The sequence below is a fragment of the Xyrauchen texanus genome, chromosome 16 (genome assembly GCF_025860055.1).
Source record: "Xyrauchen texanus isolate HMW12.3.18 chromosome 16, RBS_HiC_50CHRs, whole genome shotgun sequence".
NCBI lineage: Eukaryota > Metazoa > Chordata > Actinopteri > Cypriniformes > Catostomidae > Xyrauchen > Xyrauchen texanus.
Window position 1 is genome coordinate 23,200,638 of NC_068291.1, and position 27,516 is coordinate 23,228,153.

Genomic DNA, 27,516 nt, shown 5'->3' on the forward strand with positions numbered 1-27,516 from the left:
CACGGTCAAATATAAACAAAACAAGATGGCCAAGACAATCCCATTTTCTTATTCCAATTATTGCACATTAAAACATTCTGCTTTGCATGCCATGTGGATTGGTAAAATTAGATTATTAAGGAGCCTGATCTAATGAAAAAATTGTGGCGAACTTTGGCAAAATTATATTATGTGGCTCGTTAGATCTATCGCGGCTGTTCTGAAGTGAAATGACCAATAAGTGGCACTAAAAGAGAGTTATATTTTCTCCCAAACTGATGAAGTTTTGAAGGTTCATGCTCTATCGAGTTAAAAATAAAAAAAAACTCCATCCCTACCCTAAACCTTGGCCCTAAAATGAACAAATAGTGTTATAAAAAGACAAAGTGAGAAGAAAAACCAACTGCTGAACTAACCACATCATTTTGAGGTGCGTCTATGAGACTTTCGTCTCAAGTGTCGACTCACACACACCCCAAGGTACCAGGTACTTTGCATCGCACGTACATCCATCAGATGAGCTACTGCAAAACTGAATCATGTCTGAAAAGTCTTAGAAATGTAGTTGGATATGTAAAGCAAACATTAAATTCATGCTCTAAATTCAAAGTTTTTTGATGTCATAAGATAGTATTATGTGAGGAACACTGTATTTATGATCTGCTGTTTTACTCGTGTTTTGTGTTAAAGGAAATAAATATAGTTGGTGTAACTAGGCATGTAACGATATACAAATTCCACGATACGATATGATGCATAGCCTCATGATATGATACAAAACGATTTAAGCACCCACAAGGGTTTCGCACAAACTTATTCAAGGATTCAACCTAAAATACATGCCATTGATATTGGCAACAAAACGCAGAGCTCTAGGTAACTTTAACAATAGCACTGCATATATTTTGTTTGATTATTGTGAAAAAATTATATGAACTCGTGTTTTTCTTGAGAAAATAAATTTGTCTACACTACTTTTTTAGTAGTTTATAGTCATTTATATTTGTATAAATGTAAAGCAGCTTTATGGAAAATCCTAACCTTGTTGTTTGAAAGCCCCCTGTGAACAACCTGAAGTGACTGTAGCATGAAAAAAAAAACTTTCAATGTTATTTAGTGGTGAAAAAAAAAACTTGAGAGGAACCTGACCTCTGGTTTCACAATATATGTACATAATCCAATATTATTTAGCATCTTAAGCAGAAATCAATCGGCACATGTAAATTGTTTTGCCTTCCCCTGTTTCACTTTGCATGTAAACTTTTCTGCCTTTATTACCGGCTTAAAACATGTGCGCAAGTGTTGTTCTCAAAAGTTTTTTTTTTTTTTACAGTTTACATTTTGAAGTCAAAAGCAGATAATTACAGTATAAGTCTCATGTAACCTTCTTAAGTTGTTGTTTTTTTGAATAAGCTGTTTTTTGATAGTTATGACTCATAACTTATGAGCATCTTGCTGTGCATGTCATGCTCATTGTTGGTTTGGAGAGGCGGCTCTTAAATTTACTGCTGCAGTTTCTGCCTCACAAATCCACCGTTTTGTGCGGTGATGTCGGTGTAAATAAAATGACATGTTTGATGTACTGCAGCACTAGGACATGACACCGTAGATTGGCAAATCCAACAAGCTGTACCGCTACAGTACAACTTGGCCATCGATCTTCTCACCTATATACTGTAAGTGTGTTGTTTTCCTGTGAGCACTCAGTGCCGCCCCTCGTGGAAGGAGACTGTTCCACAGCTCTCAATATTGCGCTTGATTGGTTTTAATTAAACTATAATGTGTTTGTTTATGTATCGTATGATACATATGGTATTGTATAGTGAGCGTTGTATCATACGATACGATACGATACGATACAATATTTTTTACACCCCTAGTTGTAATAGCTCTATGGTTAATTGAAACTGCTGCAATACGTACAACAAACCAAATAACAATTAATTTGCAAAACTTTTGGTATAGTAAAATAGTTCTATGACACAATCAATATTAAGACACAAAAGCCAAACACGGTACATTATACTCAAGTTGTGTACATTTATGTTTGTTTGTTTGTCATTTGCACCAAAATTACCATTTTAATTATATAAAGTGATTTTAGACTGCTCTGACCTAGAACAGTCAACGTAGCTTAAACACTTTGTACCCAGAGTCTTACTGTTAGCAAACCATGTTTAAACAGCAGGATTCCCATGTACACGGCCTCTCTGCTGCTGTTCTTTGTGAGGAATCCCCTGCCACGAAGATCTCCGTAGTCCTCTCTGAACATGAGGCAGAGAAACAGCTCAGACCTCCCTCCCTGTCTTCAGCAGCTCTCTACCACAAGCTGTCTGTCTGTTTAATCCAGAGGGAGAGCTGGGATGCACCACATCTTTGTAAATAAGCTTGAAATCAGCTGGGACTTCCAAATGGCTGAAGCTCCTCAGCAACAGTCGACCAAAGATATTTCAGCGAGCAGCAGCCATAAGGAGCTTTCGAAGTTCTTTCTGTTCGTCTGAAGGCCTCAATGTTGGCAGCGACAACACGCACCAAACCAATAAGGTAGTCGTGGATCCTGGAGTTAGCGGGGAGGGGATCTGATGGCAGATTTGTCTGGCTTGCAGTGTGGTGTGTTTAAGACTTGGCTGGGGGTGATGGTAGGAGTAGGTGGACTCGCTGGCTGGGTTGTGCCGTAGAGCCATTCAATCACTGGCAAGGGACTTTAAAATGCCTTTGCTGTGGGTTTTCTTTGTGGAGAGGCTCTAAAGCCGCGATGAGACTTTCATGTCCCTCTGCGCAGAGCCGGTAAATCCTCCCAGTGTTTTGTGCCATGAAGCTGGGCTGAGATCAGGGTTGGGAGGGTTACTTTTGAAATGTATTCCACTACAGATTACAGAATACATGCAGTAAAATGTTATTTGTAACGTATTTCAATAGATTACTCAAATTCAGTAACATATTCTAAATACTTTGGATTACTTTTCCAGCACTGGTAGATTTTTTCACTTGTTTTGACTATAAAAACTCTGCCAGTACAGTTAGACAAAATACACATGTTAAAAATACATTCTCTGAAAAACTAAATATCTTATGCAGTGTTGTTTCTAAAACACGATCAATCAAATTGATCTTGTTTTAAGGATTTTTAGAAATTTTACAAAAATTATTATCAAGAATATACATTTTTTGCCCTAATATCAAAGTTCTTACTAGAAAAAATTAATTATGATCTAATGTGAATTTTCTTGTTAAAATAATATGATCGTGTCTGGAAACACGTGCATATAAAATGGCTAGAAATAGCATTTTAGTTTAGCGAAAAGCTGACAATTTACACAAGATTTATTTCTATTTCTTCTGCTCCAAACTTACTTCAAAATTTCTTCTCTGTCTGCTCGTATGAATGTAACACATCATAAGAAAGTATTTCACTGCTCTTCAAATGCACTTTGGATCGCATCATTTATATGTATAAATGTTTTCCATCTGAAAGGACTAAATATTAAATGAAACAAATGACAATAAAATGCAAAGTAATCTCTTCTGTAATCAAAATTAATTTAGAATGTAACTGTATTCTGATTACCAATAATTTTAATTGTAACTAGTGGAATACAGTTACTTATATTTTGTATTTTAAATGCGGTTACATGTATTCCGTTACTCCCCAACGCTGGCTGAGACTGCTGCTGTGAAGATCCTCTGTGCTCCATAAAATCTTCAAACTTCCTGCCATGCCTCACCTGACATGATTGCACACGTAGCAGACTGCTCATGCCTCTTGTGTTCTTTCTCTGTGACTACAAAGCCACTTTAAACACCATATTATAGTGTCATTCGATTATAGCCTAAGCTTTTTTTATTTAGTGCCTGTAAAACAATTGATATTACAGGACAATAAGCTTAGTTACATATTGTGTGTGAGTTTACACATTATTCCATGCAATCAAAGAAACACTGGAATTAATTGAAGTTGTGTGTGATGTATGGATTTAAAGTGATCATGTTCAAACATTGCGTTGCTCCCCTTTGTAACCATATGAGCTTTGCGCATTTACACACACACTGCGAGAGCCACCTCTTTAATATAACATGCACTCCCAGCGACAAAGACAGTTCCTGTCCCTTTTGTTATTGTAATAAAAGGAGACCAAATAAATGAAAGGCGTCAATAATTAAAGCATTATTAGTTTTAACTGTGACTTTAACACATTGGAAACAATGCATAGAGGGAAAGATTTAAAGCTTTTTTGTACATGTATTTTTTTATTATTAAAAAATACCTGAAAATAAAGGGTGTTGGGAATATTTTGTTTCTCCTATCCTCATTGTTCTTTTATTTTAATATTGCAAAGAAAATGTGTTTTTTCCATTTTTTGTATGAAAGTTCATTGCTGTGATACATAAATAAATACATAAATTGTAGTAGAAATGCCAACACACAGTAGTGCTTTATGTTTAAGTGTAGTTACTAAAGGATGTGTCCAAAAAATAAATATATTCCTTTGATATAAAAAAAGTATTATTTACAGTAGTCAAGATGCACTTCCTTATTGCAAATTAGCTAGTGTTAAATTAAGTTTAAATTCACAAAGAATCTAAAATATGTACAGCTTTTCATTAATCCATGTGAATTATTGCTCTCAATTATATAAATTACTTTGCAAGCCATGCGTTTAATTGGACATTTGTAAATGAATGATTAATTTATTAATATACTGTTGTATGTATTTTTATGTGCATTTCCCACCAGAGCACAAATCCTCAGTGAATCATAAATGTTTTTATAAAGTGTAATGCTCTGAAAATTATTATAAACTATGTAAAAATATTAAGTACTTTATATTTCTAATTGATTGTAAAATATTTAGATTTATATTGAAGCAACATTATCTGGTACTACAGCATGAAACTTATGTAAGCGAATGGAGTCTTTGGTTAGGTTTAAATCAGCTCTACCGTCTTACTGAGTTTCCTTACCTGGCTTATCTGACTCCCATGTGTAGCTGCTTTATCAGAGTTCAGAGAGGCCTGCCCGTGTCCTGATAGAAGAGAGGAGAAGAACCTCTGCCTCCTAAATTATGTGTGAGCGGGAGGAAACTGATCCTATAAAAGGCATCAGGGGTAGTCTCCTGGCTTGGCCGACACATAGAGCCAACAGATCGCTTCATAATCCCCTCCAGACAGAAAAAAAAAACAAAAAACATTAAGTAATTGTAGACAGGAAGTGGGCTCTTAATTATTTAGAGGTTTTATCAATGTGGCAGGTAAAGTAAGCATTGCAGACCTTTTCTCATTAGGCCGCTATATTCAGGGATCGCACCTACATATCAGCCATCATCTTCTCATATTCTCTAATGCAAATAGTAAATGGCAGCTTGTCAATAAAAGACCTTTTTTATATCATTTATTACCTCACACTTCCTCGACTTGCTGTACGGAGCAATTTGGATGACAGTTACAGCATTGTTTCACTTTGTGTTAGCCGTGTGCTTCGAAGGGTTAGAGCTGAAATGATTGATTTTTTTATTTTATTTTTTACTCCGCTGTTTATTTATTTATTTGCCATTTTGATTAAAGGTGCATATGACTTTAACAAGCTAAGAGTGCCCCCTTCAGTTTGTATGAGAATTCAAATAAAGGAATTAAGGGCTTTGTATTTTTGTGCATGATCTAGAAAATAGATTAATATTTTTTATTCTGTAATAATATAATAATTGTAATTAAATTAAAATAATAATTGTGATTAAACGCTATATACTTTATTGAAGTTCAAAAAAATACAGCACTAACCCTGTAGACTTTTTTTAAACAATTTTTAAATTGAATAATATCTTATTATATGTCCTCATTCCCACATTAAAAAAAAAAAAGAAATCTAATTTGGAATCTCCATTCTTTTACTAATATTATTTCTAAAACGAACCTCCCAAAGGTTAATTCTAACGAATGATTCAAAGTATTTTTTCTTTTTTTATTTCAATAATGTAATCTTCCAATTAGTTTAGTGGATTCATCTCTAAATTAGGTTGGATTTACGGCATGAAAATTACTCAGTCCTCCTCCGCACTTAATGCTATAATAACTTAGCCCTCAACGCTATAATAACCTACCCCTTCTAGAATACACACCTGGACATGTTTTACATGTTGATGTGTGAAGTGAAGATTTAAAGACAGTATTCAGCGGTTATCCCCTGTGTTTAGTATGCTCAACAGAATTCTTTACTTAACCCAAACACAGCTCAACGTTCTGAAAACATTGATCTGTGTTTGGTTTAAATAAGAAAGGCCGGTAGGCATACTAAACAGGAGCTCGGGTGCATGCACTTCTCCAGATGTAGAGGCAGTGCTGGCAATGTGCGCTCCTGTGCTCGACGGACACAGGCATGGCTTTATGGGAACAGAGTTCAGGATTAGAGTGAGATTTAAAGTGCTGCAGGATTAGAACTAGATTTAGAGTTCTGATTGCTGAAGCTGCATTTTTATTTATTTTTTTATATGTTGTGTTAGACCAAAAATTACTTTATTTGTTACAAAATAATATTTATTTAGTTTTTGTTATTTAAAATGAAATGAAAATGAAAATTTTTATTAACAGGCTATTAGATGGACTTAATATCTGTAAACATGTCATGTGTTTATTTTGTGTTTTTTTTGGTCTAAGAAAGATGCCAGTGTGTTTCTTTGGTACTGTTTCCTCTGTCCGAAATGTCTCAACATTATTTCAGTTTCCTGTTTAAATTACCTTTATTTATTTTACGCAAGCCAACAAACACCAGGCAAACCTATGACATATACCTTATATTTTTTTTAATGTCTTTTGGAATTTTGGGGGGTTATTTATACTAAATACTTTACTCACTTACAATTTGTCAACACTTCTAAAATAGTGGCTTGTATCTGTGCCTGTTTTAAATGTTTGAGTATGTTTTACATGGTTTCTGTTATATCTAAAATAATTGTGTTGTTATTTTGATCAAAGGGTATAATGGGTACATTTATAATTCACAAGAGTTCCAAAATAATCTACAGGGAGGTGCATCAATAGAAATGTTATACATTAAAATCCGCTTTAATAAATATTGTAAGTATTAGTGAATACATAGGTAAGGTGGTGTACAGTACATATAATGTCAATGTTAAAGGTAGTATGTCTCTCTGCTGTGTGTGTAGGACTGCAGCCTCATACCAACTACTGCTTCATTCTGGTTGCCTGCACTGCAGCCGGCTGCGGAACAAGTCAGCCATCTATGGGCCGTACGCTGGAAGATGCACCAGCAGGTTAATGCACGTGCATGTACACCCACTTTCACTCACTGTAACATACATTCTCTCCAGAATTCCACCAGAAGTGAATTTAGATTTTCAACACATAATCAGATATTTTTGTCTTTGTCTTTTTTTATACGACATCCAGTTTACACCAAGTCTTTTACACATGCTATGAAATGTTTTAAGGGTGTAGTAGCCCTCATTCTATGTAGTTCTACTTGTATGTTTACATACTGTAATAAATTTGTGTTTATTTTTTAAGTAAAAGGATCATACAAATAGCATATTGTTTTATTTTGTACCCTAATGAAGCTATGTGACATACAGTAACATAAATGTACACATATTCCACAAGACACAAAAACAATCTGGTTCATAATGTTACATATTGATTCTTAATATCATGCGTTGCCTCTTCACGACTGTTTGTAGCCTTTGCTGATAATTGTGTATAATTGAGTCGCTGGTTGTCCTGCCCACTATTTTTGACAAAAAGTCCAGTACTGTAGGTTTGTTGGTTTTCCAGCATGTTGTAAATACAGTATTTGAGTTCTCTCTAACAGTGGCACAATGATGTTGATTTCCAGCTTTGCCAATCAGGAAAATAAAGGGATACAAACACAACTATCACAAAAGGCTACAAGTATCCATTGATGCAAAAGTTATAATTTTTTTCATTTATTATTTTGTCAAGTGGAATATACTACAGGAATAGTTCACTCAAATATTGACATTACTTTACTCACCCTCATGTTGTTCCAAACCTGTAATACTTTCTTTCCTATTGTGGAACACAAAATGACATGTTTGGCAGAATGTCAGTCTCAAAAAAGAGCAGCAACAATATTCTTCTAAATTTCATTAGTCATTTGTGTTTGCAATGGCTTGAGGGTGAGTAGATGATGTGAGTGAGTACATTTTCATTGTTGAGGGAGGTAACACAATGTAAATAGCTCTTATGCAGTATTTAATAAAAAATAAAAAAAGCGTTGTTTTTGATATCTTGACACAAAGAATATACTTCAACCTGGCAATCTATCAAGCACATGTCTTCTCATGCTCCCCTTGTCTCATCTCTCTCAAGATGTGTGGGCAGTGCCCAGGCATATACAGGTCAACTCCACTGCAGTTGAGTTATTCTGGAGCCCGCCTCTCAAACCCAATGGCCTGCTTTCTCAGTATCGGCTGCTGCGTGACGGAGTGGTCGTCTTAACCAGTGACGGAGGAAAGATGAGCTACACAGACTCTGGCCTTCAGCCCAACACCAGGTTCTATCTATCAGCCATCTTTAATGAGCCCTTAGCACTTGATTATCGATGACATCTAATCCTATGTGTGTCTTAAAGAATCCTGGGACTCTACAATAACAGAGCTCTTCAGTAACAGAGCTGCTCTGATACCAAATCATTAAACGTTTTTAAGAGGACTGAGCTGGAGGCTAGCTAATGAGCAGCAGCACTGGCTCAGAGAGTCGCATTGATCGAGCTCCCTTTGTGACTCTGGATAGGACATCAACTGAGAACTTTTCTGCCGTTGATGATGAGGGAGAGGGGGCTCTTATTTGAATAAGGAGCCAGCTAAATTGCATAAATAATGCTTACCAATTAACCTTTAGATAGGTGACCAGTTTCACTGAGAAAAATAGCATAAATCTGCAAAAATTTAATGATGTTTTATGTCTGTTATTTTAAATATATTATTGTAATATAAATAATATATTATTATGTGTAAAAAGACTTAATTTTACTTTAAGTTAAATAACTAAATTAATATATTTAATGTATAATAATAAATATATAATATAATAAATTTAATTAATATATTAATTTATAAAAAATAATAATAATACTAATTAAAAATGAATAATGAAATATTTTATGTATATTAAATATTTACACAAATAAAACAAACATAAAAATAATAATTACATTATTTTGTATTAAATACAAAGACATATTAGTTAGTATTTAACACATTTTTATTTTAAATAATGCAAAAAAAATCAAGAATGAATTAAATGTAACTAAATATGAAAATGTGAATTTTATTTTTGCATATGTTTATAGGAATTAATCTGTATTGTATGTTTCATATTCATAAATATATCCAGTCTTAGCATCTGTGAAATCATTGTTTGTTGTCTGTAAACTAAAAATGCACACAGGGAAGCTGTGTGTGCAAAATAATTGGCTAGTTTGCACAATATGTGGTGTAAATATTTGCAGTGGTTCAGTCTCTTAAGTTTGTTTAATTTTTTACAATCTGTGATTCTCTCATATGTGTAGGTGAGTGTGTGTATATATATATGTATATATAGAGAGAGAGAGAGAGTTTAGCTTTTTTCAGTATGCAAATCAAAATCAGTTGTACTGTCAAAACCATCTGTGTCCTCTTATTGGACGGTTTGGCAGGTCATTTGGTCACGTGATCTCCCTCTCATTGTCTCTCCACTGGTTTACGTAATTTGCCTTAATTCCAGATGACCTGCCAAAAGGAATTCCCCTCTCCAGTGCTCTTCCCTTTCCCTTTCTTCTTCCAATTTAGCTCTGCAAGAAGCATTACAAAGGAAGACGAGTGGTTCATTATCCAGAGTGGCTATAGGCTGATGTGGAAAACAGTTAGACAGGGGCTGGGTGGGGGGGGTTCTGCCTTCACTCCTTCTCATCGATTATTTATGACAATGTTGATTAGCTGTCACTTACCTCACTATCGTAGAAAGTCTCTCTGACAAGTGAAATATTAACCTTTCTCCCTGTGGGGAAACAAGTTAGCCACTCGCCACCTCCTTTGATGCGCCACATTGTGTTTATTTGCATTAAAGTATGTAACACACACAAACATACAGTACAGGCAGAGGCACCCTATGTGTGTTTATTCACAGCTGTTGTCTTGCAAGACTTCTGAAATGTGTATGTTAAATATGTTCTCTGATAAATATCCTCCTCTAATGCTTTTATTACACGTTATGAGGACAGTATATAATAACTGATGTGACTATTTTAAAGGGATAGTGCTGGAACAATAGTTAATGTGGAGGTATTAATAGCTGGCAATGGAGTTTATAGCTAATTAAAAGCATTTAATGTTGAACATGACCCACATACATTGCTAATGCAGACCTGCACTGACACCCATCTCTGTTTAAAAAGCAAATCTATCTTGTGAAGTCATGTATGTCTTAAAAGAGCCTTCGGAAGAGGGTTTTTATAACCTGCATCAAGCATTAATACATACACTCACACCCTCACACATTTCCCTTTCCATTCATATGCATGTCCGTTTAGAGCATCTGTCACGCCTTTCACAGATCACAGCGGAAAGGCTGATCAGCACTGCATTAAAAGTGTCATCTGTTAAATGGTATCACAGCATATCGATCCAGTTGGGACTTTTCCAATGAATCAAGTTTAATGTTAAAGTAAAATTAAAAGAAGGCTTAGTCATCTAACCATTTGCTTTTTTCTGATAACCTCTCTGTTTATTTTAGAGGCTATATTTATCATAGAGGCTATATTTATAATAATGCACAAAATTATTGCATTCAGTATGGATGGACAAATTGCTTGTCGCTGGAATGTTATTGCATCGCAAACAATTTCAATTGTAACATTATATGCACAAACCAGAAATTCAGAGCTCTACCATAACTTACTTACAGTAGATCTACCTAAGCTATTAGCTACTCTGTAAATCAGAAAGTTGCTAAAAGTGTTGTTAGTTGTGAAACATGTATAATAAAATGCTAATCTAAAAAAAAATTGCATTATAAATCATCATACTGAATTTGTGGTTTTAGTAAATTTCACATTTACTCTGATATTTATACTGTATGTCAGCTCATGGAGATTCAAGGAAAATACACACATCCTCAAACAAAGCTGTGTTTGATGTGAAAGACACAGCTTAATGGCAGAATCAATGCCCCCATGCAGATGATGAATAATTAAACGCAGTGTCGACTCCCACCTGAAATGGAGAATGTTTGAAACAGAGGCAAATTTAACTTGTGTGACAGGAGACTTTTAAGCTAATATCATAATTTAGTTTAGCAGTTTACTTATTTATCTCTTATCCGTCTTGGCTTCACAGATACGTGTACAAGTTGGAGGCCTCCACCAGCGGCGGGAGCGGCCTCAGTGACGGATATGTCATTCAGACCCCTCTGTCCTCCCCAGAAAGGATTCCTCCTCCGTATAATGTCAGCCTCCACGGCCCTCGCTCCATCTTTGTTGCCTGGTCACCCCCAGGTAATGTTTACAACCTAATGCACTATGCAGGCTCTCTATTTAGCACTCACGCTAGACTGATTTATCCCTGCTAAGGGTTGAGAGAGTGAAGGCACACGGCAGGTATTTACGAGTAGCGCTGTGTGTAATTTACCAGCAGCCCAACATGGTCGTGGTGTACACGCATCAGTGCGGGCTGGATGTAGATGGGTCCCACCAATCAATTAACATTCAATCCTAAGTGACAGATTTTCCTGCCTCTAGTGTGATTTAAGGGTGTTGTTTGAGATGCGCTCGCCCTTCACCTGCGTGTGTTCTCCTATCACTGTCCAATCTTGTCCCATTCAGTCTCTCTTTCTTCACTGTTGCTGTGGGCTTGAGGTGAAGTTCAGGTTGGTTTATGCTGGTTAGTGCTGGTTTGGTGCTGATAAAGCTGGTGGACTAGCAATGCCTACTTGGGGAAGCTAGTTGACTAAAGAAATCTTGCTTAATAAGATCATGAAAAATCGTTTTGGAGTCGCAAGCTTCACCATCTCATGCTGGTGACCAACAATGCTAGTCTTTTTAGAAATGCAGTCATTCATTTATATTTATTTTTTGTAATTTTGAATCCTCTGCGGGACTGTATCTTTTGTCATTCACTATTTGATATATAAAGCCTCTTTATTTTCCTATATAATTACGCAAGGGTGTATAGTTGCATTTTCTTATTAGCTTTATTATAGAAAAAGGGAATAGGTGCCCTTACGCTGATACTAAAACTCTAAACTTTATTAGAAAAATCAATGCTTCTCTCTAGTGGATTGCTGAGGTTCTGGTTGTGGCTGCAGAATAGTCAGAAGCTTGTTGTCATTGCTGTGGTCCTGAATGATCCTCTCCTTTCATAATTTCTATTGCAGACTGCAACCCACCAGCTTCCACTGATCAATCAGTCAGTACTGGGCTCATCTGCACATCCCGCTGTGCATGTGGGCCGAGCATTCTCCCACATAGCGAGTAAATACAAACTCTCCCTCACTCTTTTTTCTGGGACTGTGGTATGAGCTGACACTAGTTCATAGACTTCATCTCAGCCCCCCCAGTCTGCTCTTGTGCGCACACACATTGACTAGCCTGCCCTCCTACTATGCATGTGTGTGTATGTGGCCCATAACATGTCAGATATGTGTGTATGCATTCACCTGCTCATGTGTCCAAACCCAATCTTCTCAAATCTGTATGCACATATTTGTTTTTCTTCAAGAAGTCACGGGTGGTGTGTTTAAGTGTGTGTGCATATTCACACACTCAAGAGTGATTTTATAGGCCACATTCAAACAGTCCTGATTGTCTGCCTCAGATGGTCCATCTTTTGCTATTATTGCCCCATTATGGCTCTCTCCTGTGAGAGGATCCCCTTAAACAACCTCAATTACACCATAAGAGCCCTTAAACAGCCCTGATACCCACAGAAAACATTTACATAGGCCGGATCTTTTATTGACTTTACGTTCGAGAGAGGCGAGAAAAATCTATGGCTTCAAACTACAATATCTCACGCTTGGTTAAGTCTGAATGCAGAAATGGGCCCAGTTTTAAGCCGCACCTGTGCTTGATGAATCAGATCTGATGGCATGTTCCTTTTCTTTTCCTTTGTGTTATTATTTCTTATTAGAGTCTCATTCAAGTTGAAAGTGCAAAAACTCCAAAGTCAGTGATTAGTTGTAAATAATAGAACTTAGGGACCTGTGCGATTGAACTTCTCGGGCAGGGAGCTCTGATCAAAGCGCTGTCTAATTCCAGCGGGTTTTTGTGTCTCAGGCAAAAGACTACATCTGCTCGGGGAGACGGCAATGAAGGAAGTTGAATAATTTAACTTTTTCATTTGTAAAGATAATCAGCCCTTTCTGAATACATCTCGGGTCTCATAAATGTTGAATAACCTATCAGCCTCCAGTTGCCGTAAATTATGAAAGGCGCTAGTGATGGGAATAATAACAAAGCATGGATGCCAAGTTAGTTCAAATGCATTACGGAAGACGTGAGTGTGTGTCTGTGTGTTTCGGACAGCGGTAGGATGGAGGAATCAGGGAAGTTCCTGCATGCATAGAAGGATGTTAAATCAAGGGCAAAGTTTCCCAGTGTGTCAAATCCACTTTTTGTCCGTGCCTACACTTAGAGTTACAAGTTCATACAGCTGCTAGTTGTGTGTTTGGTTTCACAATCGATTGTCACTAATCATTTCTGTTGGTCATGGGACAAAAGTCAAGATGAACATCAGTTCAGTGATTTGTGAGTGTTTGTTATGCATACAAAATACATTTATGTCATGTAAGTACACTTAAGCATGTAATGAAGATCTTTTTGATGGCCTTTGATATCACAATGTGACTTTTTGTGGCTGGTTCTTTGCAGGTGTGTATAATTCAAGTGCACCTTTGGAATATAACATCCTACTGAATGCAGGCACTGAGCGGCCCCTCATCCGTCCGGCTGGACCAGAGCACTTCCTGCTTCTGCAAGGACTGGACCCGTACACCAACTATCACATTCAAGTGCAAGCATGCCAACCAGGTATTCGTGTGCCCACTGAGACAAAAAAGTCAAGAAATAGATAGATGTTGAGGAAAATAAAGAAATTGCCAAATGTAAGGGAGGCATTAGAATTTTAGGACATACATTTCTTTTCAACTTAGTTGATGGGGTATTAAACCAGACTACACACACTACAATTCTATACATACTGTAAATATTGTCATCCAAACAAATAAATATGTTTGAAAGATTTTTATCAAAAAGAAATGTTTGATTAAAAACACTTTTATCAGTTTATTCCATTTTTCCTTTATTTATTTTTTATATATGTTGTATATTGTTGTGGTTTTTGCATTTAAATCAGTTAGAAAAGTGCTTTTACAAGTTAAAGGGATTGTTCACCCAAAAATGAAAATTATCTCATGATTTACTCACCCTCATGTCATTCCAGATGTCTATTATTTTCTTCTGCAAAAGACAAACAACGATTTTCAGAATATCTCAGCTCTGTAGGTCCACACAATGCATAGTGAATGGTGACCAGACATTTGAAGCTCCAAAAATCACATAAAGACAGCATAAATAAAGTCCATGGTTAAATCAATATCTTCAGAAGTGATATGATAGGTGTGGGTGAGAAACTGATCAATATTTAAGACCTTTTTTTACCATAAATCTCCAATTTCACTTTCAAAATGTGAAAGTAGAGATTTATAGTAAAAAAAAAAAAAAGAAAATGACTAAAATATTGACCTGTTTCTCACCTACACCTATCTTATCATCACTGGAGTCTTATGGATTACATTGTTGCCTTTATGTGATTTTTGGGCCTTCAAAGGTCTGGTCACCATTCACTTGCATTGTATTGACCTACAGAGCTGAAATATTCTCATAAAAATTGTTTGTTTTGCAGAAGAAAGAAAGTCATACACTTCTGGGATGGCATGAGGGTGAGTAAATTATATATATTTTTCATTTTTAGGTAAACTATCCCTTGAATGTTTGTGCGTCTCTGTAGATACATATAATATAGTCTATAATATTTCTAATTAGCTTTATAACATAAAACACTTGACAACATGTCCCCAATATACTAAGTAAACTTTTGTGTATGTGTGCAGATGGTTGTGGTGTAGGACAGGGGGTGTCTGTTCAGACTCCTGAAGCTACTCCGTTAGCACAAGACCCACCAGTGCTCACTGCTACAGGTGCAGCTGTTGTCGAAATTCGTTGGAATCCGCCACACAAACCCAACGGCCTTATTACTGGCTACTTCATATACAGGTACAACACAATCACTCTCATATAACCATCAAAAACATGCTGGCCTGTCCACACTGAAATGCTGCTGACTAAACAATGTGAATCTCATTTTAACACTCAGCTCTCTGATGGTAATGTAGACTGAGGACTCTTGTCAGCTAGCCTGTGTTAATGTGTTTTTTCTCTTTGTTAGAACAGGGGTTTCTAGCCTTTTTTGTCAGCTGAATCCATTTTGACTGAATTATTTACTTGAGGCACCATCAGAATTTTCAAATACTCTAAACCTTTAATAAATATAATGCATAATATATTTATTATTTATTGACTCATTTTTGTATAGATCAGAGTAAAATGTTATTTTAAAAAATTGTATTTAAATAAAATTTTGCATTGCCATTTTTGTCTCATGAACCCCCTGGTGTTTCATTATGCACCCCTATGGTTTGGTTTTTAAACCCCACAACTGGAAGAACACATTGGGGATTGCTTACTCATCACTTTTAACCATGTGTTTTTGTTTTTTTTAAGATGTGGATGTGGATATTTATTCTGTGGATATTTATTCTGGACTTGCGGTTTACAGCCATTTCAGCTTAAACTCTTGCCTCTTACAAGACATCTCTTGTGCAGATCACAGTAATAAAAGTGCAGTGGTGATTCATTAAAATTTACCCATTTACCGCAACAAAATTCATTTGTGGATCACACAGGTTCTTCATTGAAAATTTGCTAGAAATTAAAAATTATTAATGTAACGGGAGCCAGCTGGTAGATAGCAGTGCATTGAGTAAACCTCAATCTCCTGACCTCAAGAGGTGCACTAGCGACTGACGCTTAGAGGCTGTAGCCTTTAGCCTCCTTGTTAGAGCACCTGCCTCCTACGCCGGAGACGTCGTTCGAGTCCCGTTCGGAGCGGGGCAAACAGGACTGGTTACATTAACATAAGTCATATTCAAGGCATTTTACATGTAGGTAAATTTGGTAATGTTTGCCCTCAGTGTTACTTTTTGCCATTTGTCAGTAGTTGAATAATGTTGGTTGATCTACAGATAACTACATTTTTTCATGTTAGTGGCTTAACAAGTTTTACAGTGTGGGATAGATATTTTTGCTCTGTTAAATTACATGTGCTCTGATTTGAACCAGCACACCTCTATCCACCTCCACTGCAAATGCATGTCAGTGCAAAGATGCTGTCAGGGAAATGTCAGTGGTGTTTTTGCATTGTATGTGTGTCCATGTCAGGGCATGTTTGAAAGGTAGGCCGGAAACATAGTCATAGACAAACAATAATTGTGCCGTGACCTTGAAGTGAACAGGCCAATCACTGCTGGTTACACTTGTCAACATTTCCTCTCTATTTCCTGTTCTTCTGACAGCAGGAATAGGCAGAATAGAGTGCAGAGTGCTTATGTGGATATCAGCTGTATATCAGTGACTTAGAGAGAGAGAGAGAGAGAGAGAGAGAGAGAGAGAGGAGGCTGATCGGCAGATCTAAATGGAAGATGACATCGCCCTGCTGACTTTGATTATTCCAGGCACACTCAGAGCTGTTTGAGAGCAATATGAAACAGAATGCCATGATGCTCGCACCCCGCACAGAGGGAATAAAGCTCAGACTGACATGGCACAATCACATCAGAATGCTCTGCTCCACTGTAACCATGGCATTCTTCAAGAAGAACGGGCTTTGGAGAAGCTAACTCTACCATTACCCTGCGACCACTGGCCATCATTGGCCCTTTGGTCGGAAACAACACTATCAACCATGTTCAAACTTTATTGCCTTATATTGTGAATGGCAATTTAAACCATTCATGTTTGAAGTTGAAGGATTTCAGACAATGATCAGATTAAACCATAAAACTTTCAGTCTTTCCAATATTCTCAATCTATTCTAAGGATGGCAGTGAAAACAGTTTACCGCATCTCCTCTTCTTGCTGCGTGAGCGTAATTTTGTCTGTGTGTATTAGCAACAGGGTAAGATTTTAGTCAAGGGCACTGCAGCTTGTTGACCAGTGTCATTTATATGCAAGGTCAGATCAGTCTAAGCCCGCATAAATCTTAAGAAAATATCATTAGCATAGTCTCAGATCTGGTGGACGCATGACTGGATTTCATCTTAGCCCTGATTTGGGAGCGGATAAACTCTGGCAAATACATTTACACATTCGGGGAAAAGAGAATTCACTGGTGGCTTAAAGGACTCGTGTATTATTGTTATCTGCTCATCTTAATACCAGCGATCAGCACCGCACTAAATGTAATCGTTTTAATGTGCTATTGTGTATGTATTCAGCTCATCAGAGGTTATCTGAGATTTTGAAGTGAGTGTACCCTCCTCGGGGATGTTTGTCCTCCACGTGCTTAACTTACACTACACATGGGAATGAGGAATTACCTGGGATAGTCCTTGGCTGGTGTACAGAATTACTATAAATCAGTCTGAAAGAATGCATTCCTGTTCATAGTACATGCATGTCTATTCAGAAATTGTTGGTGAGAATGCTTTTACTTAGAGATGTTTTTTGATTTTTATTACTATATACTTAATTGGACAGGTTGCTTGAAGGAATAGTTTATGACATGGAATATGTCGTTCCAAACCATATGACTTTATTCTGCAGAACACAAAAGAAGGAATTGTAAAGGATATCCAATTCACTGATTTCAGGCATTTGATAGCAACTTGCTTTTAAGCTTAAAAGTATGATTAAGAGTGTGTCTTCTGAATGTATACAGTTGAATTTGGTGAGAAACAACCAGAATTCGAGGCTGTTTATAGTTATTCTTTTTGCTTTCCGAAGGTACAAGTTTCTCTCATGCACAATTTATTTTAGGTCCGTTCTCACCAAAATTGTATTCAGAAGACTTGGAATATGATGCACAAGTCAAATGGACTACTTTGACACTTTTTATTTTAAATTTTAATGTGTGTCCCTATCAACTGCCATTGTGTGGAAATCAATGAATGGGTATTAAAATAACCTTCTTTAAAATACCTTCTTCTGTGTTCTGCAGAAGAGAGAAAGCCATACAGGTTTGAAACGACATGAGGGTGAGTAAATAATGACAGAAAAAAATTTGGTGAACTATTTCTTTTTATTCAACATAAAAATGAACAAAAAAGAGATGTTAGGCAGAATCCCTCACCATTCACTTTCGTTGTATGAGGATAAAAGGGCTAACTTTCTGCTTGAGATCCCATTTTGTGTTCCACAGAAGCAAAAACGTAATACGGGTTTGGAACAATATGAGGGGAGAAAACCATCCCTTTAAAGATTGTATTATTTATTTATTTTATTTTATTTTTGTCAAGGTGTTTGAACATTAACTATTAAATATAATTTAGAATCCCAAGACTTATGAAAAAAAAAAAAAAAGCCAAATTACCATGATTACTTCCTGACTTTTTAAACAGAAGCTCTTGTATTCCAGATGCAGTGTCAGTATGTACGTGGAACAGACTGCTGTTCCCAGCTGTGTGATGTAGTTTAGCACCATGGTGTGAGACGCTTCCTCTCCCCTGCCAGTCACTGTTTGGCTTTATTTTAATGCGGTGGTTGAGATTAGGCCGTTGCGGTGCGATTGGGGCCGGCAGGGGCCACATTAGAGAAGCGAATGTCATTTTCTCCAGCAGCATGGAAGCCAGGCCTCTAATGTGGAGGAATTAACAAAGCTTGAACAAAGCTCAGCACTCTGCCCCTGCCCATCACCACCTCTGTGCTCTTCTGCTTCTCTGCATCCTTCCTCAGCCAACCCCAATGGATTTGTTTGTTCTTGTTTGGGCCCAATTTTTAACTGGAACTGGATGTTCTTTTGATTTGTTGTTTTTTGTCATTAATTTTCTCGGTGTTGCGATATAGTTTAACATCTTTACAGTTCCATTATGTGGACAGGTTTTTTAAGGATTGCAAAGTTTGTAATTTTTTATGTTAAAATACTTATCCCAGTTTAATGTGCAAAGACAACTAAACAGCTGTGCAAAGGCAAAATTCATTAACTACACATTTTGTTAAATGTTCGTTTCATGTGTCTTTGGGTCTCTTAGACCAGGAGTTTTCAAACTGTTGTCTGGGAACCCCCAAAAGTGTGCTAGGGGGTCCGCAAAAAATTCCAAAGAAAATAGTGTAAAACATTTCAACACAATTTTGCAATATGTACAATAATGTTTATTAATAATTTGTTACTTTTTCCAAACAAAGCATTCCACTGTATAGACAAAAATATACTAAAATGGCACCAATTAAAGTAACATTAAACGTTTCCCAATGTAAAATTGGAAGGTTGACTAATTGAAAGAACTAACCCGCATAAAACATGATCACACTAGAAGTCGGCATGTAGTTTCAGAGAGTTCCTGTGCCCTAGAATCGGCCACATTATGCCAACTCACCGGCAAGTGCCATCTCCCATCAGACATTTCTGCCTCGGCTCCAGCATGTTTACCTCACCTGTGGCACATTTCTCCACTGATGGTTAGGTTTAGGTTTGAGGTTTGAGTTGGGGGAACAGTTTATAAAATATGTATTCCTCTTTACTGTATAACAGCCTGTACAGCTAAAACAACTCACAACTCCCAACCCTCTGTGGAACCCCAGAAAATGAAGCTCATACGTCCCATACGCCCAACAACACTTACTACTTTGGCCACTGTGGGGCATTATTTTGCATTTCGGTAAGAACAGACCGATTTTAACTAAAGAATTTCAACCTACTGTTCACTCTGGAGTAAGCCTGCCCTATAGGTTGCGTATTCATTGCAATTGATCGTTGATAAGTCGCTTGAACCCTAATCCTCCACAATACTAATCACAGCTATCCACTTTGCTACAGCAATCGTGAATCTGCATTTACATGATTTGCATCACTTTGAACTCAAAAAGAGAATGCAGAGAACGTCTTGCTTGTGCTGCCCACACAATGATACTCCTTGTCCGGTAAGACTGAAGAGCAACAAATCTAATGTCACATTTTTAGAGTTAATAGCATAAAAAATAAAATAAAAAAAAAAACATGAAACATTTTCAATTTATCAAAAAACGAGTTCATTTCGAAAGCTCTAAAAAAAAAAGTACATTTTAAGAAAGAAGTGTTACACTCTTGAAAGCGGATTTGTCAATATTTATTGTGAAAAGTGCTATACAAATTTACTTACAAATCTTACATTACTATAATAGAAAAAAGATCAACTTAATAAAATTTAGTAGTTCCATAAAATATTTTTACAATGAATTTTGCTTTAGTACAATATCAATTTAAATGCCAATTATTTAATTTTGTCTTTTAATATAATTTTGAACAATTTTTCTTACACAATGTGTCCCTCACAAGGGGATCATCATATATGGGGGTCCTTGACAAAAGTTTGAAAAACCTCTGTCTTGGACTATGATCTGTCCTGTGACAGTAGGGTTTTGCTCAACTATGCTCAGATTTAAAAAAATAAAAAATGAGTAAAATTAAAAAAATAAAGCGTGAAAAAATTGCAGTAACTTGTAATAAGCTTTTTAGAAGGGAATTGAGGCAAAGTGGTGTTTGGAAGCAATAATTATTTTTGCAATTTCGTTTGGTGCCATTTGTGGTACAATGATTACATGGCAATAGTTACAATATAACATTCTGCCATGTTGTGTGTTTTTGCTGTCTTACATGTCATGGTAAACTGTAAATGCTAGTTTTTCCTTTCCCTCCAGGCGGCCAATGGGAACCCAGGAAGAGCTGCTGGTCTTTATCTGGTCTGAAGGTCCACATGAGTTCATTGATGCCTCAGACTCACTTTTAGCATTCAGCGAATACGAATACAGAATTACTGCCCACAATTCTGAAGGCTCCACCTCTAGCTCATGGACCTCCGTTCGCACTCTAGAGGCAGAACCGCAGGGTATGGACCCACCCACGGCCCAACCTGCCAGTGCCTATGCACTTCAGTTGAGCTGGACCCAGCCCAGCATGCCAAACGGAGTGATCATCGAGTATAAAGTGGTGTACCAGGAACTACCCAAGGATCTGACATTCGCCTCCACAAGTGTTACTGCCCTTACAGTTCTGGTAATATGCTTTTCTCTGAATGCACTCACCGAGCACTTTATTAGGAACACCTGTACACCTACAAATTCATGCGATTATCTAATCAGCCAATTGTGTGGCAGCAGTACAATGCATAAAATCGTGCAGATACAGGTCAGGAGCTTTAGTTAATGTTCATATCAACCATCAGAATGGGGGAAAATGTGATCTTAGTGATTTTGGTTTGAGTATTTCTGTAATTGCTGATCTCCTGGGATTTTCACACACATCAGTCTCTAGAATTTAATCAGAATTGTGCCAAAAACAAAAACAACTAGTGAGCGGCAGTTCTGCAAATGGAAATGACTTGTTGATGAGAGAGGTCGACGGAGAATGGCAAGACTGATTCGAGCTGACAGAAAGGCTATGGTAACTCAGATAACCACTCTGTACAATTATAGTAAGCAGAATAACCTCTCAAAATGCACAACACGTTGAACCTTGAGGCGGATGGCCAACAACAGCAGATGACCACGTCAGGCACTTTATTAGGACCATAGTGTTCCTAATAAAGTGCTCAGTGAGTATATATTGGCATGCTATCCATATTTTGTGAAAGAAAGTTCTGATTCATATGTGCTGAGAAGCAAGTCAAATTAGTAATGGTCTATGAAACAGCTACAAAAATGTTTTCCACAGATCTGCATAATCTCAGAGCAACTTCCCCAACAAAGAGATTATCTCAAAGTTGCCGTTGGGTTTCTGGTTGCAACTGACTGTTTCCAATTCAGGTTGACCATCTAAAGTTTTACAATCTTCAGCATCAGCATCTGTATGAGATCATCTATCAGTGATCAGCTCATTGCTTGCATGTTTAAACAGATTACTCATCCACCAGTGTTTCACCTATTAAAGTAGCCACTGAGATTCATGACGTTCTCGTGTTTGACATGAGAAAAAATAGTGTGCTGCTCTCCCCACAGATGCTCACACCTGCATCATGGCCAAATTTAAAGGCTCCAGCTTGAGCTCCTGTTCAAGAACAAGAGTGAACAGAGCCAGCTTGCCCCCTGATAGGAGCAACACCAGAGGGGAAAGAATCCAGATCCCACTGAGGAGTTCAGCTTCTCCCACAGAGCTCCAGATAGATGCCTGCCTAATAGACAAATTAATTATTTTGGTAGCAATTAATGAATGTCATCCAGGATAGGCCTTTTATCAGCACCCCTCTTTCTTCCAGAGTAATTTACAGTTGCTCTTCTATTCTCTTGGCAGTCCTTGGCAGTTTGTCTTGACCTCCAGAGGTCGGCTGTAGTAGTGAATGTGTGACGTCAGTTTGCAGTTAATCAGCTCGTAATTAATTTTCCACGTGTCCTCAGCCCTCTTGAGTTATGACCCCGGCCTCCTAGTGGCTGATGCAGATTTATCATTTCACAACTTTACAAAACTGTCACATTTTTCCTAAAGTATCGAGTAATTTTTACAGGAATACATTTTTGGCAATAAATAAACAGCCGTATACACTGTGCATACCATGAGTGCTTTGACTGACCTGAGAAATATTTACTAGTAGAAAATTTCATCAATCATTAAGTGTGTCCCGTATATCTGTTGGCTGTTCAAAATAACTAGCGATGACCAATTTGAAAATTAATACCTTATCACGTGGCTCATTCTGCATGACACAGCGGAGTCTCCCAGCATGTGGAGGCTCATGCTATTCTCTGCGATCCACGCACAATTTACCACACGGCCCATAGAGAGCGAAAATCACTAAACGTGACCATGTGAGGTTACCCCATGTGACTTTCCCCTCCATAGCAACCGGGCCAGTTTGGTTGCTTAGGAGACCTGGCTCCTCAGCACACCCTCGAACTCACGACTCCAGGGGTGTAGTCAGCGTCAATAAACAGGCCCCCCCCAAACGGGCTTTCAAAATGGTCTGAATCGATTCGTGATTCAGTACAATTCGTTTAGAGCTCTGTCTCTCACTGAATAATTTGGAGTGGTTTCTCCCACATTGGGATATTTCCGAACACAGAGAACAAACAGCGCTGAATACAGTGGAAATTGACCTACAATCAACTGTCTTTTTGAGAGGTAACTTTGAGAACACGGGGCAGTTCAAAATGAATGTGTTTTTGTGTCCGTTCGTGCTGTTTTTCAATCGTTTTCCATGTAATCATTCGGTAGATGGATGTCTTTTGACAACTGCATCACATTTCGCTGTGTTTTTAGGACCTCTCACGAGAGTGCTGCATTTTTAGAAGCCGTGTCAAGTTTAAAAGAACTACTTCAACTGATAAAAATGCATCTCGGGCCACCTGCGTTCTGCTCTTTTCGTTGTGGTGCATTTAGCTTTTTTTAGTGCGAGAACTCATCTGTTCTCAACGGTTACTGGAAGAAATGCTTTAGCCAATAGATACAACGTTACTCGTACTCGAAAAAATAACAAAAATGCTTCATTCAAAGTCACCAGAATTGAATTCTTTGATGTTTTTTTTTTTTGCAAAACAATTCTCCCAGGGCAGCATGCCCCCTGACCCCCCTAGATATAAGGTTTATTAGGCAGATTTCTGTGCATACCCTCAGATTAAATCCTGCAGGCGCACATGGGAATAGATATCATGTAGAGTAATTAATTTAGATTAAAGGTTAGTTAGGATTTGCACTGGCATTTTCAGTTTTTGTCTATATCTATATCTATTTAACTTACCGTGTTAGCAAGCTACTAGGGATGTGACAATCGAATGTTGATATATCGTGAACAAAAGAATTGACAAACCATATCAAACAAACATCATAACCTCTCTCTCACTTGATTTTACATTTCTACACTTTTCGAACAGGGTTCGCACAAAGTCCTTGAATTGCTTAAAGTTAGTTTTTAAGTACTTGAATACCTGGTAAATTGCCTTTTTTGTTAAAAAGTGCTTGAGATTAAAATAGAAAATTTCTTCCGTGTATTGTGACCATCAAAGATGAGATGACTCCACTTTCATTGAATAATGTGTCTTTTAATATCCTTCCTGTTCTTTACAGTCAGATAAAAAGGATATATATATTTTTTTTATTTTAAATCACAAATTGCATGGATGTGCTAAAAAAGAGAGACTTCACTCTTGTTAATAAACCGGGCACCTTCGTGAGTCTGTGAGATGCTTGTTGCTTGTTAAAGCAATATTCCAGGTTCAATACAAGTTAAGCTCAATTGACTGCATTTTGTGGCATAATATTGATTACCAACTAAAGTAATTTTGTCCATCCTTTTCTTTAAAAAAAATAAAAATAAAAAAGCAAAAATCTACAGTGACAATACAATGGAGGTCAATGGGAGCCAATCTTCAAAAGTATATCCACAACACATAAACAATATGTGTGTTAACATGATTTTAGTGTCATAAATCTCTTACTAAGCTTATCTGTTATAGCCAATAGTTATAACCAATTTTACATATTTGTTGCCATGATGATGTAATATTAAAAAAAACTAAAATAACTGTAAAAAATGACAATTTAAACAACTTTACAGCTCAAATAATTCACAAGTTTCAAAAGAAGTATTAATGTAAGTGCTTTTATATAATAATAAGCTTCACATTTCTGTTTAAACCCTTCAAAAATTTGCCCCTTTCAAGTTCCTCATTGTAACCTAGGGAGGGGCGAGTCAAAATTAATTTTTGTGGTAATCAATTGGTATTATGCCACAAATGCTGTCGACTGAGCTTAATTTGTGTTGAACCCTGAATATTCCTTTAAGACACACTTGTAACTTTCAAGCACATCCCTAGGCAGACAAATTAGTGAAAATATACAGTATATCTCACAAAACATTTAACTGGGAAGTGATGAACATACTTTAAAAGCCTTCCTGATATAAATGAACATAAATGTAATATAGTAATTAATACTCTGACACTAATTTGGGCAAAAAGCACTTCTGACTTGTTTGTGACTTGAAGCTTAAAGTTGGGGACTTGACTTGGACTTGCATGTCTTTACTAGGGACTTGACTTGAGAGTTGAATGCAAAGACTTGAGACTTACTTGTAACTTGTAATACAATGACTTGGTTCCACCTCTGATGGTTTAAAATATCAATATTAATTCAACTGCATTGTCCTGAGTTCTCCCATGTTCCTCCACTGAAGACACTGTCCAATCACATAGCGCCTGCCATGAGGAAATTGTAGTGTGGGTATTAGTGCAATTTCCCACGGCTACATTTATAATCCATCGATCCTGCTGAATCTTTTTTCGGACACTGACTTTGTGCTATATCAGCTGTCCACCTGCCATGTCAATACTTGGCCTGAAGTGGGGCATCATATTGATTTAACTGCTGCCAACTTTTGAGTGGATACAGGTTAATGTTCTCTCATGGAGTTAAGATGTTTTTATGTCTGAGAATGAAGGATTATGCAGAGAGAAAAAAATCAGTAGGCTTCGCTGCTAGACCGTTTTCCTTTCCGTCTGACAAGGAAGCAGCCTTCAAATAGAGGAACATGTGCTGTAGGTGTGCAGTAGATTAGTGTTGGGGAAGCTACTTTGACACTATAGCTTGTGGAGCTTTCAAGGCTAAGTTACTCATAATTTATCAAGTCTATTTTTTTCAAAAGTGCAGCAAGCTATTAAAGTAATTTTCCGAGTTCAAAACAATTTAAAGTTTTAGTTCACCCAATAATGAAAATTCTTTCGTCATTTACTCGCTTTCATTCCATCTAAGATTTTAATACTTTCTTTCTTCAGGAGAACACAAAGAATTTTAGAAGAGTATCTCAGCTCTGTAGCTCCATACAATGCAAGTGAATGGTGATCAGGCCTTTGAAGCTCCAAAAGCAGATTAAGTCAGCATAAACATAATCCATATGTGGCAGGGCGGAGGGCGGGGCCGGGTCGTGATCCTACACACCCGGTTCCGTATTAGGCTAATTAAGCCTCCGTGAGGGATAAAGGTCGACTGTAGAGGATCTCTCTCTCTCTCCCGCACGATCCTCTGCAGTCGACCTTTATCCCTCACAGTGGCTTAATTAGCCTAATACGGAACCGGGTGTGTAGGATCACGACCCGGCCCCGCCCTCCGCCCTGCCACACCATACTACTCCAATGGTTTAAAATATGTTGGTTTTGGGTGAGAACAGACCAAAATGCAACTCCTTTTTCACATTATATCTTGACAGCTGTCTCCTTGGCGATAATGATTTCAAGCTTGATTACACTTCCTATAGTGCCCTAGTAGCACTCTGCACATGTGTCAAGCACTAGGAAGTGTCCATCCATCCATCCATCTTCAACCGCTTATCCGAAGTCGGGTCGCGGGGGCACTAGGAAGTGTAATCGAGTGAAATCGGGATTGTGCCAAGAGACTGCAATTGCAAGATTTACAAATAAAAAGGAGTTATATTTTGGTCTGTTCTCACACAAAACCAACTGGACCGCTTCTGAAGATAAGGATTGAACCACTGGAGTCAGATGGATTATTTTTATGCTGACTTTATTTGCTTTTTGAAGCTTCAAATATCTGATCCCATTCAATTTCACAACACAAATATTACTTTGTGTTCTTCAAAAGAAATAAAGTCATATACATCTTAGATGTCATGAGGGTAAATTATTAATTTTTTTCGGGTGAAATATCCCTTTAAGTTTGTGAGCGATTTTATCACACTAAAATCATGTTAATACACATACAATATTGTTTATGCCTTGTGGCTATACTTTTGAAATGGTGAGTATGTTAACGTCTACAAATTGGCCCCATTCACTTCAGATGTAGCTTTTTTTAAAGAACAGGAGGGACAAGTCAATAGTATTTTTTGTGGCAATCATTCTTATACCACAAATGCTGTCGATTGAGCTGAACTTTTATTGAACCCAGAGTATTCATTTCATTAAAAACAAGCTGCATATTTCAAAGGATTATTTATTTATTTATTTATTTTTTGCAATAAGCAGCATTTATCTAGATAAAAATGAGTAAGGATATCATGTAAGGTAAAATAAAATAAAAAGTAGAAACCACCATCATTTCTATAAATGAGTAGCAAGCATAGTGATGTTGGCATCTACCTCAAAATTCTAATATTTTGTTGAATTATGAAAATAAATATAAATATTTTGTAAGGCACTACAAAAAAGACGGGGCAAAATGTCTTGCACACATCTTTGTAGGGAATGTTGAATGGCTGTTTTGAACCTAGTTATTTAAATGAACCGAATGAACTGACATTTTAGGCAATCACATTTGATTATTCCTATTGTGAAGCTGC

The 27,516-nt window shown here is 37.1% G+C and overlaps 1 protein-coding gene across 1 annotated transcript in view; it reads left to right on the top strand.

The window, feature by feature from the left end:
• ush2a (Usher syndrome 2A (autosomal recessive, mild)) overlaps positions 1–27,516 on the top strand; it is a 350,667-nt gene that overhangs the window by 292,537 nt on the left and 30,614 nt on the right. Inside the window, exons 55-60 of the mRNA XM_052145082.1 lie at positions 7,137–7,244; positions 8,320–8,503; positions 11,325–11,482; positions 13,856–14,014; positions 15,097–15,259; positions 20,936–21,290. Coding sequence (XP_052001042.1) covers positions 7,137–7,244; positions 8,320–8,503; positions 11,325–11,482; positions 13,856–14,014; positions 15,097–15,259; positions 20,936–21,290 — 1,127 coding nt within the window. The remainder of the gene's footprint in view (positions 1–7,136; positions 7,245–8,319; positions 8,504–11,324; positions 11,483–13,855; positions 14,015–15,096; positions 15,260–20,935; positions 21,291–27,516) is intronic.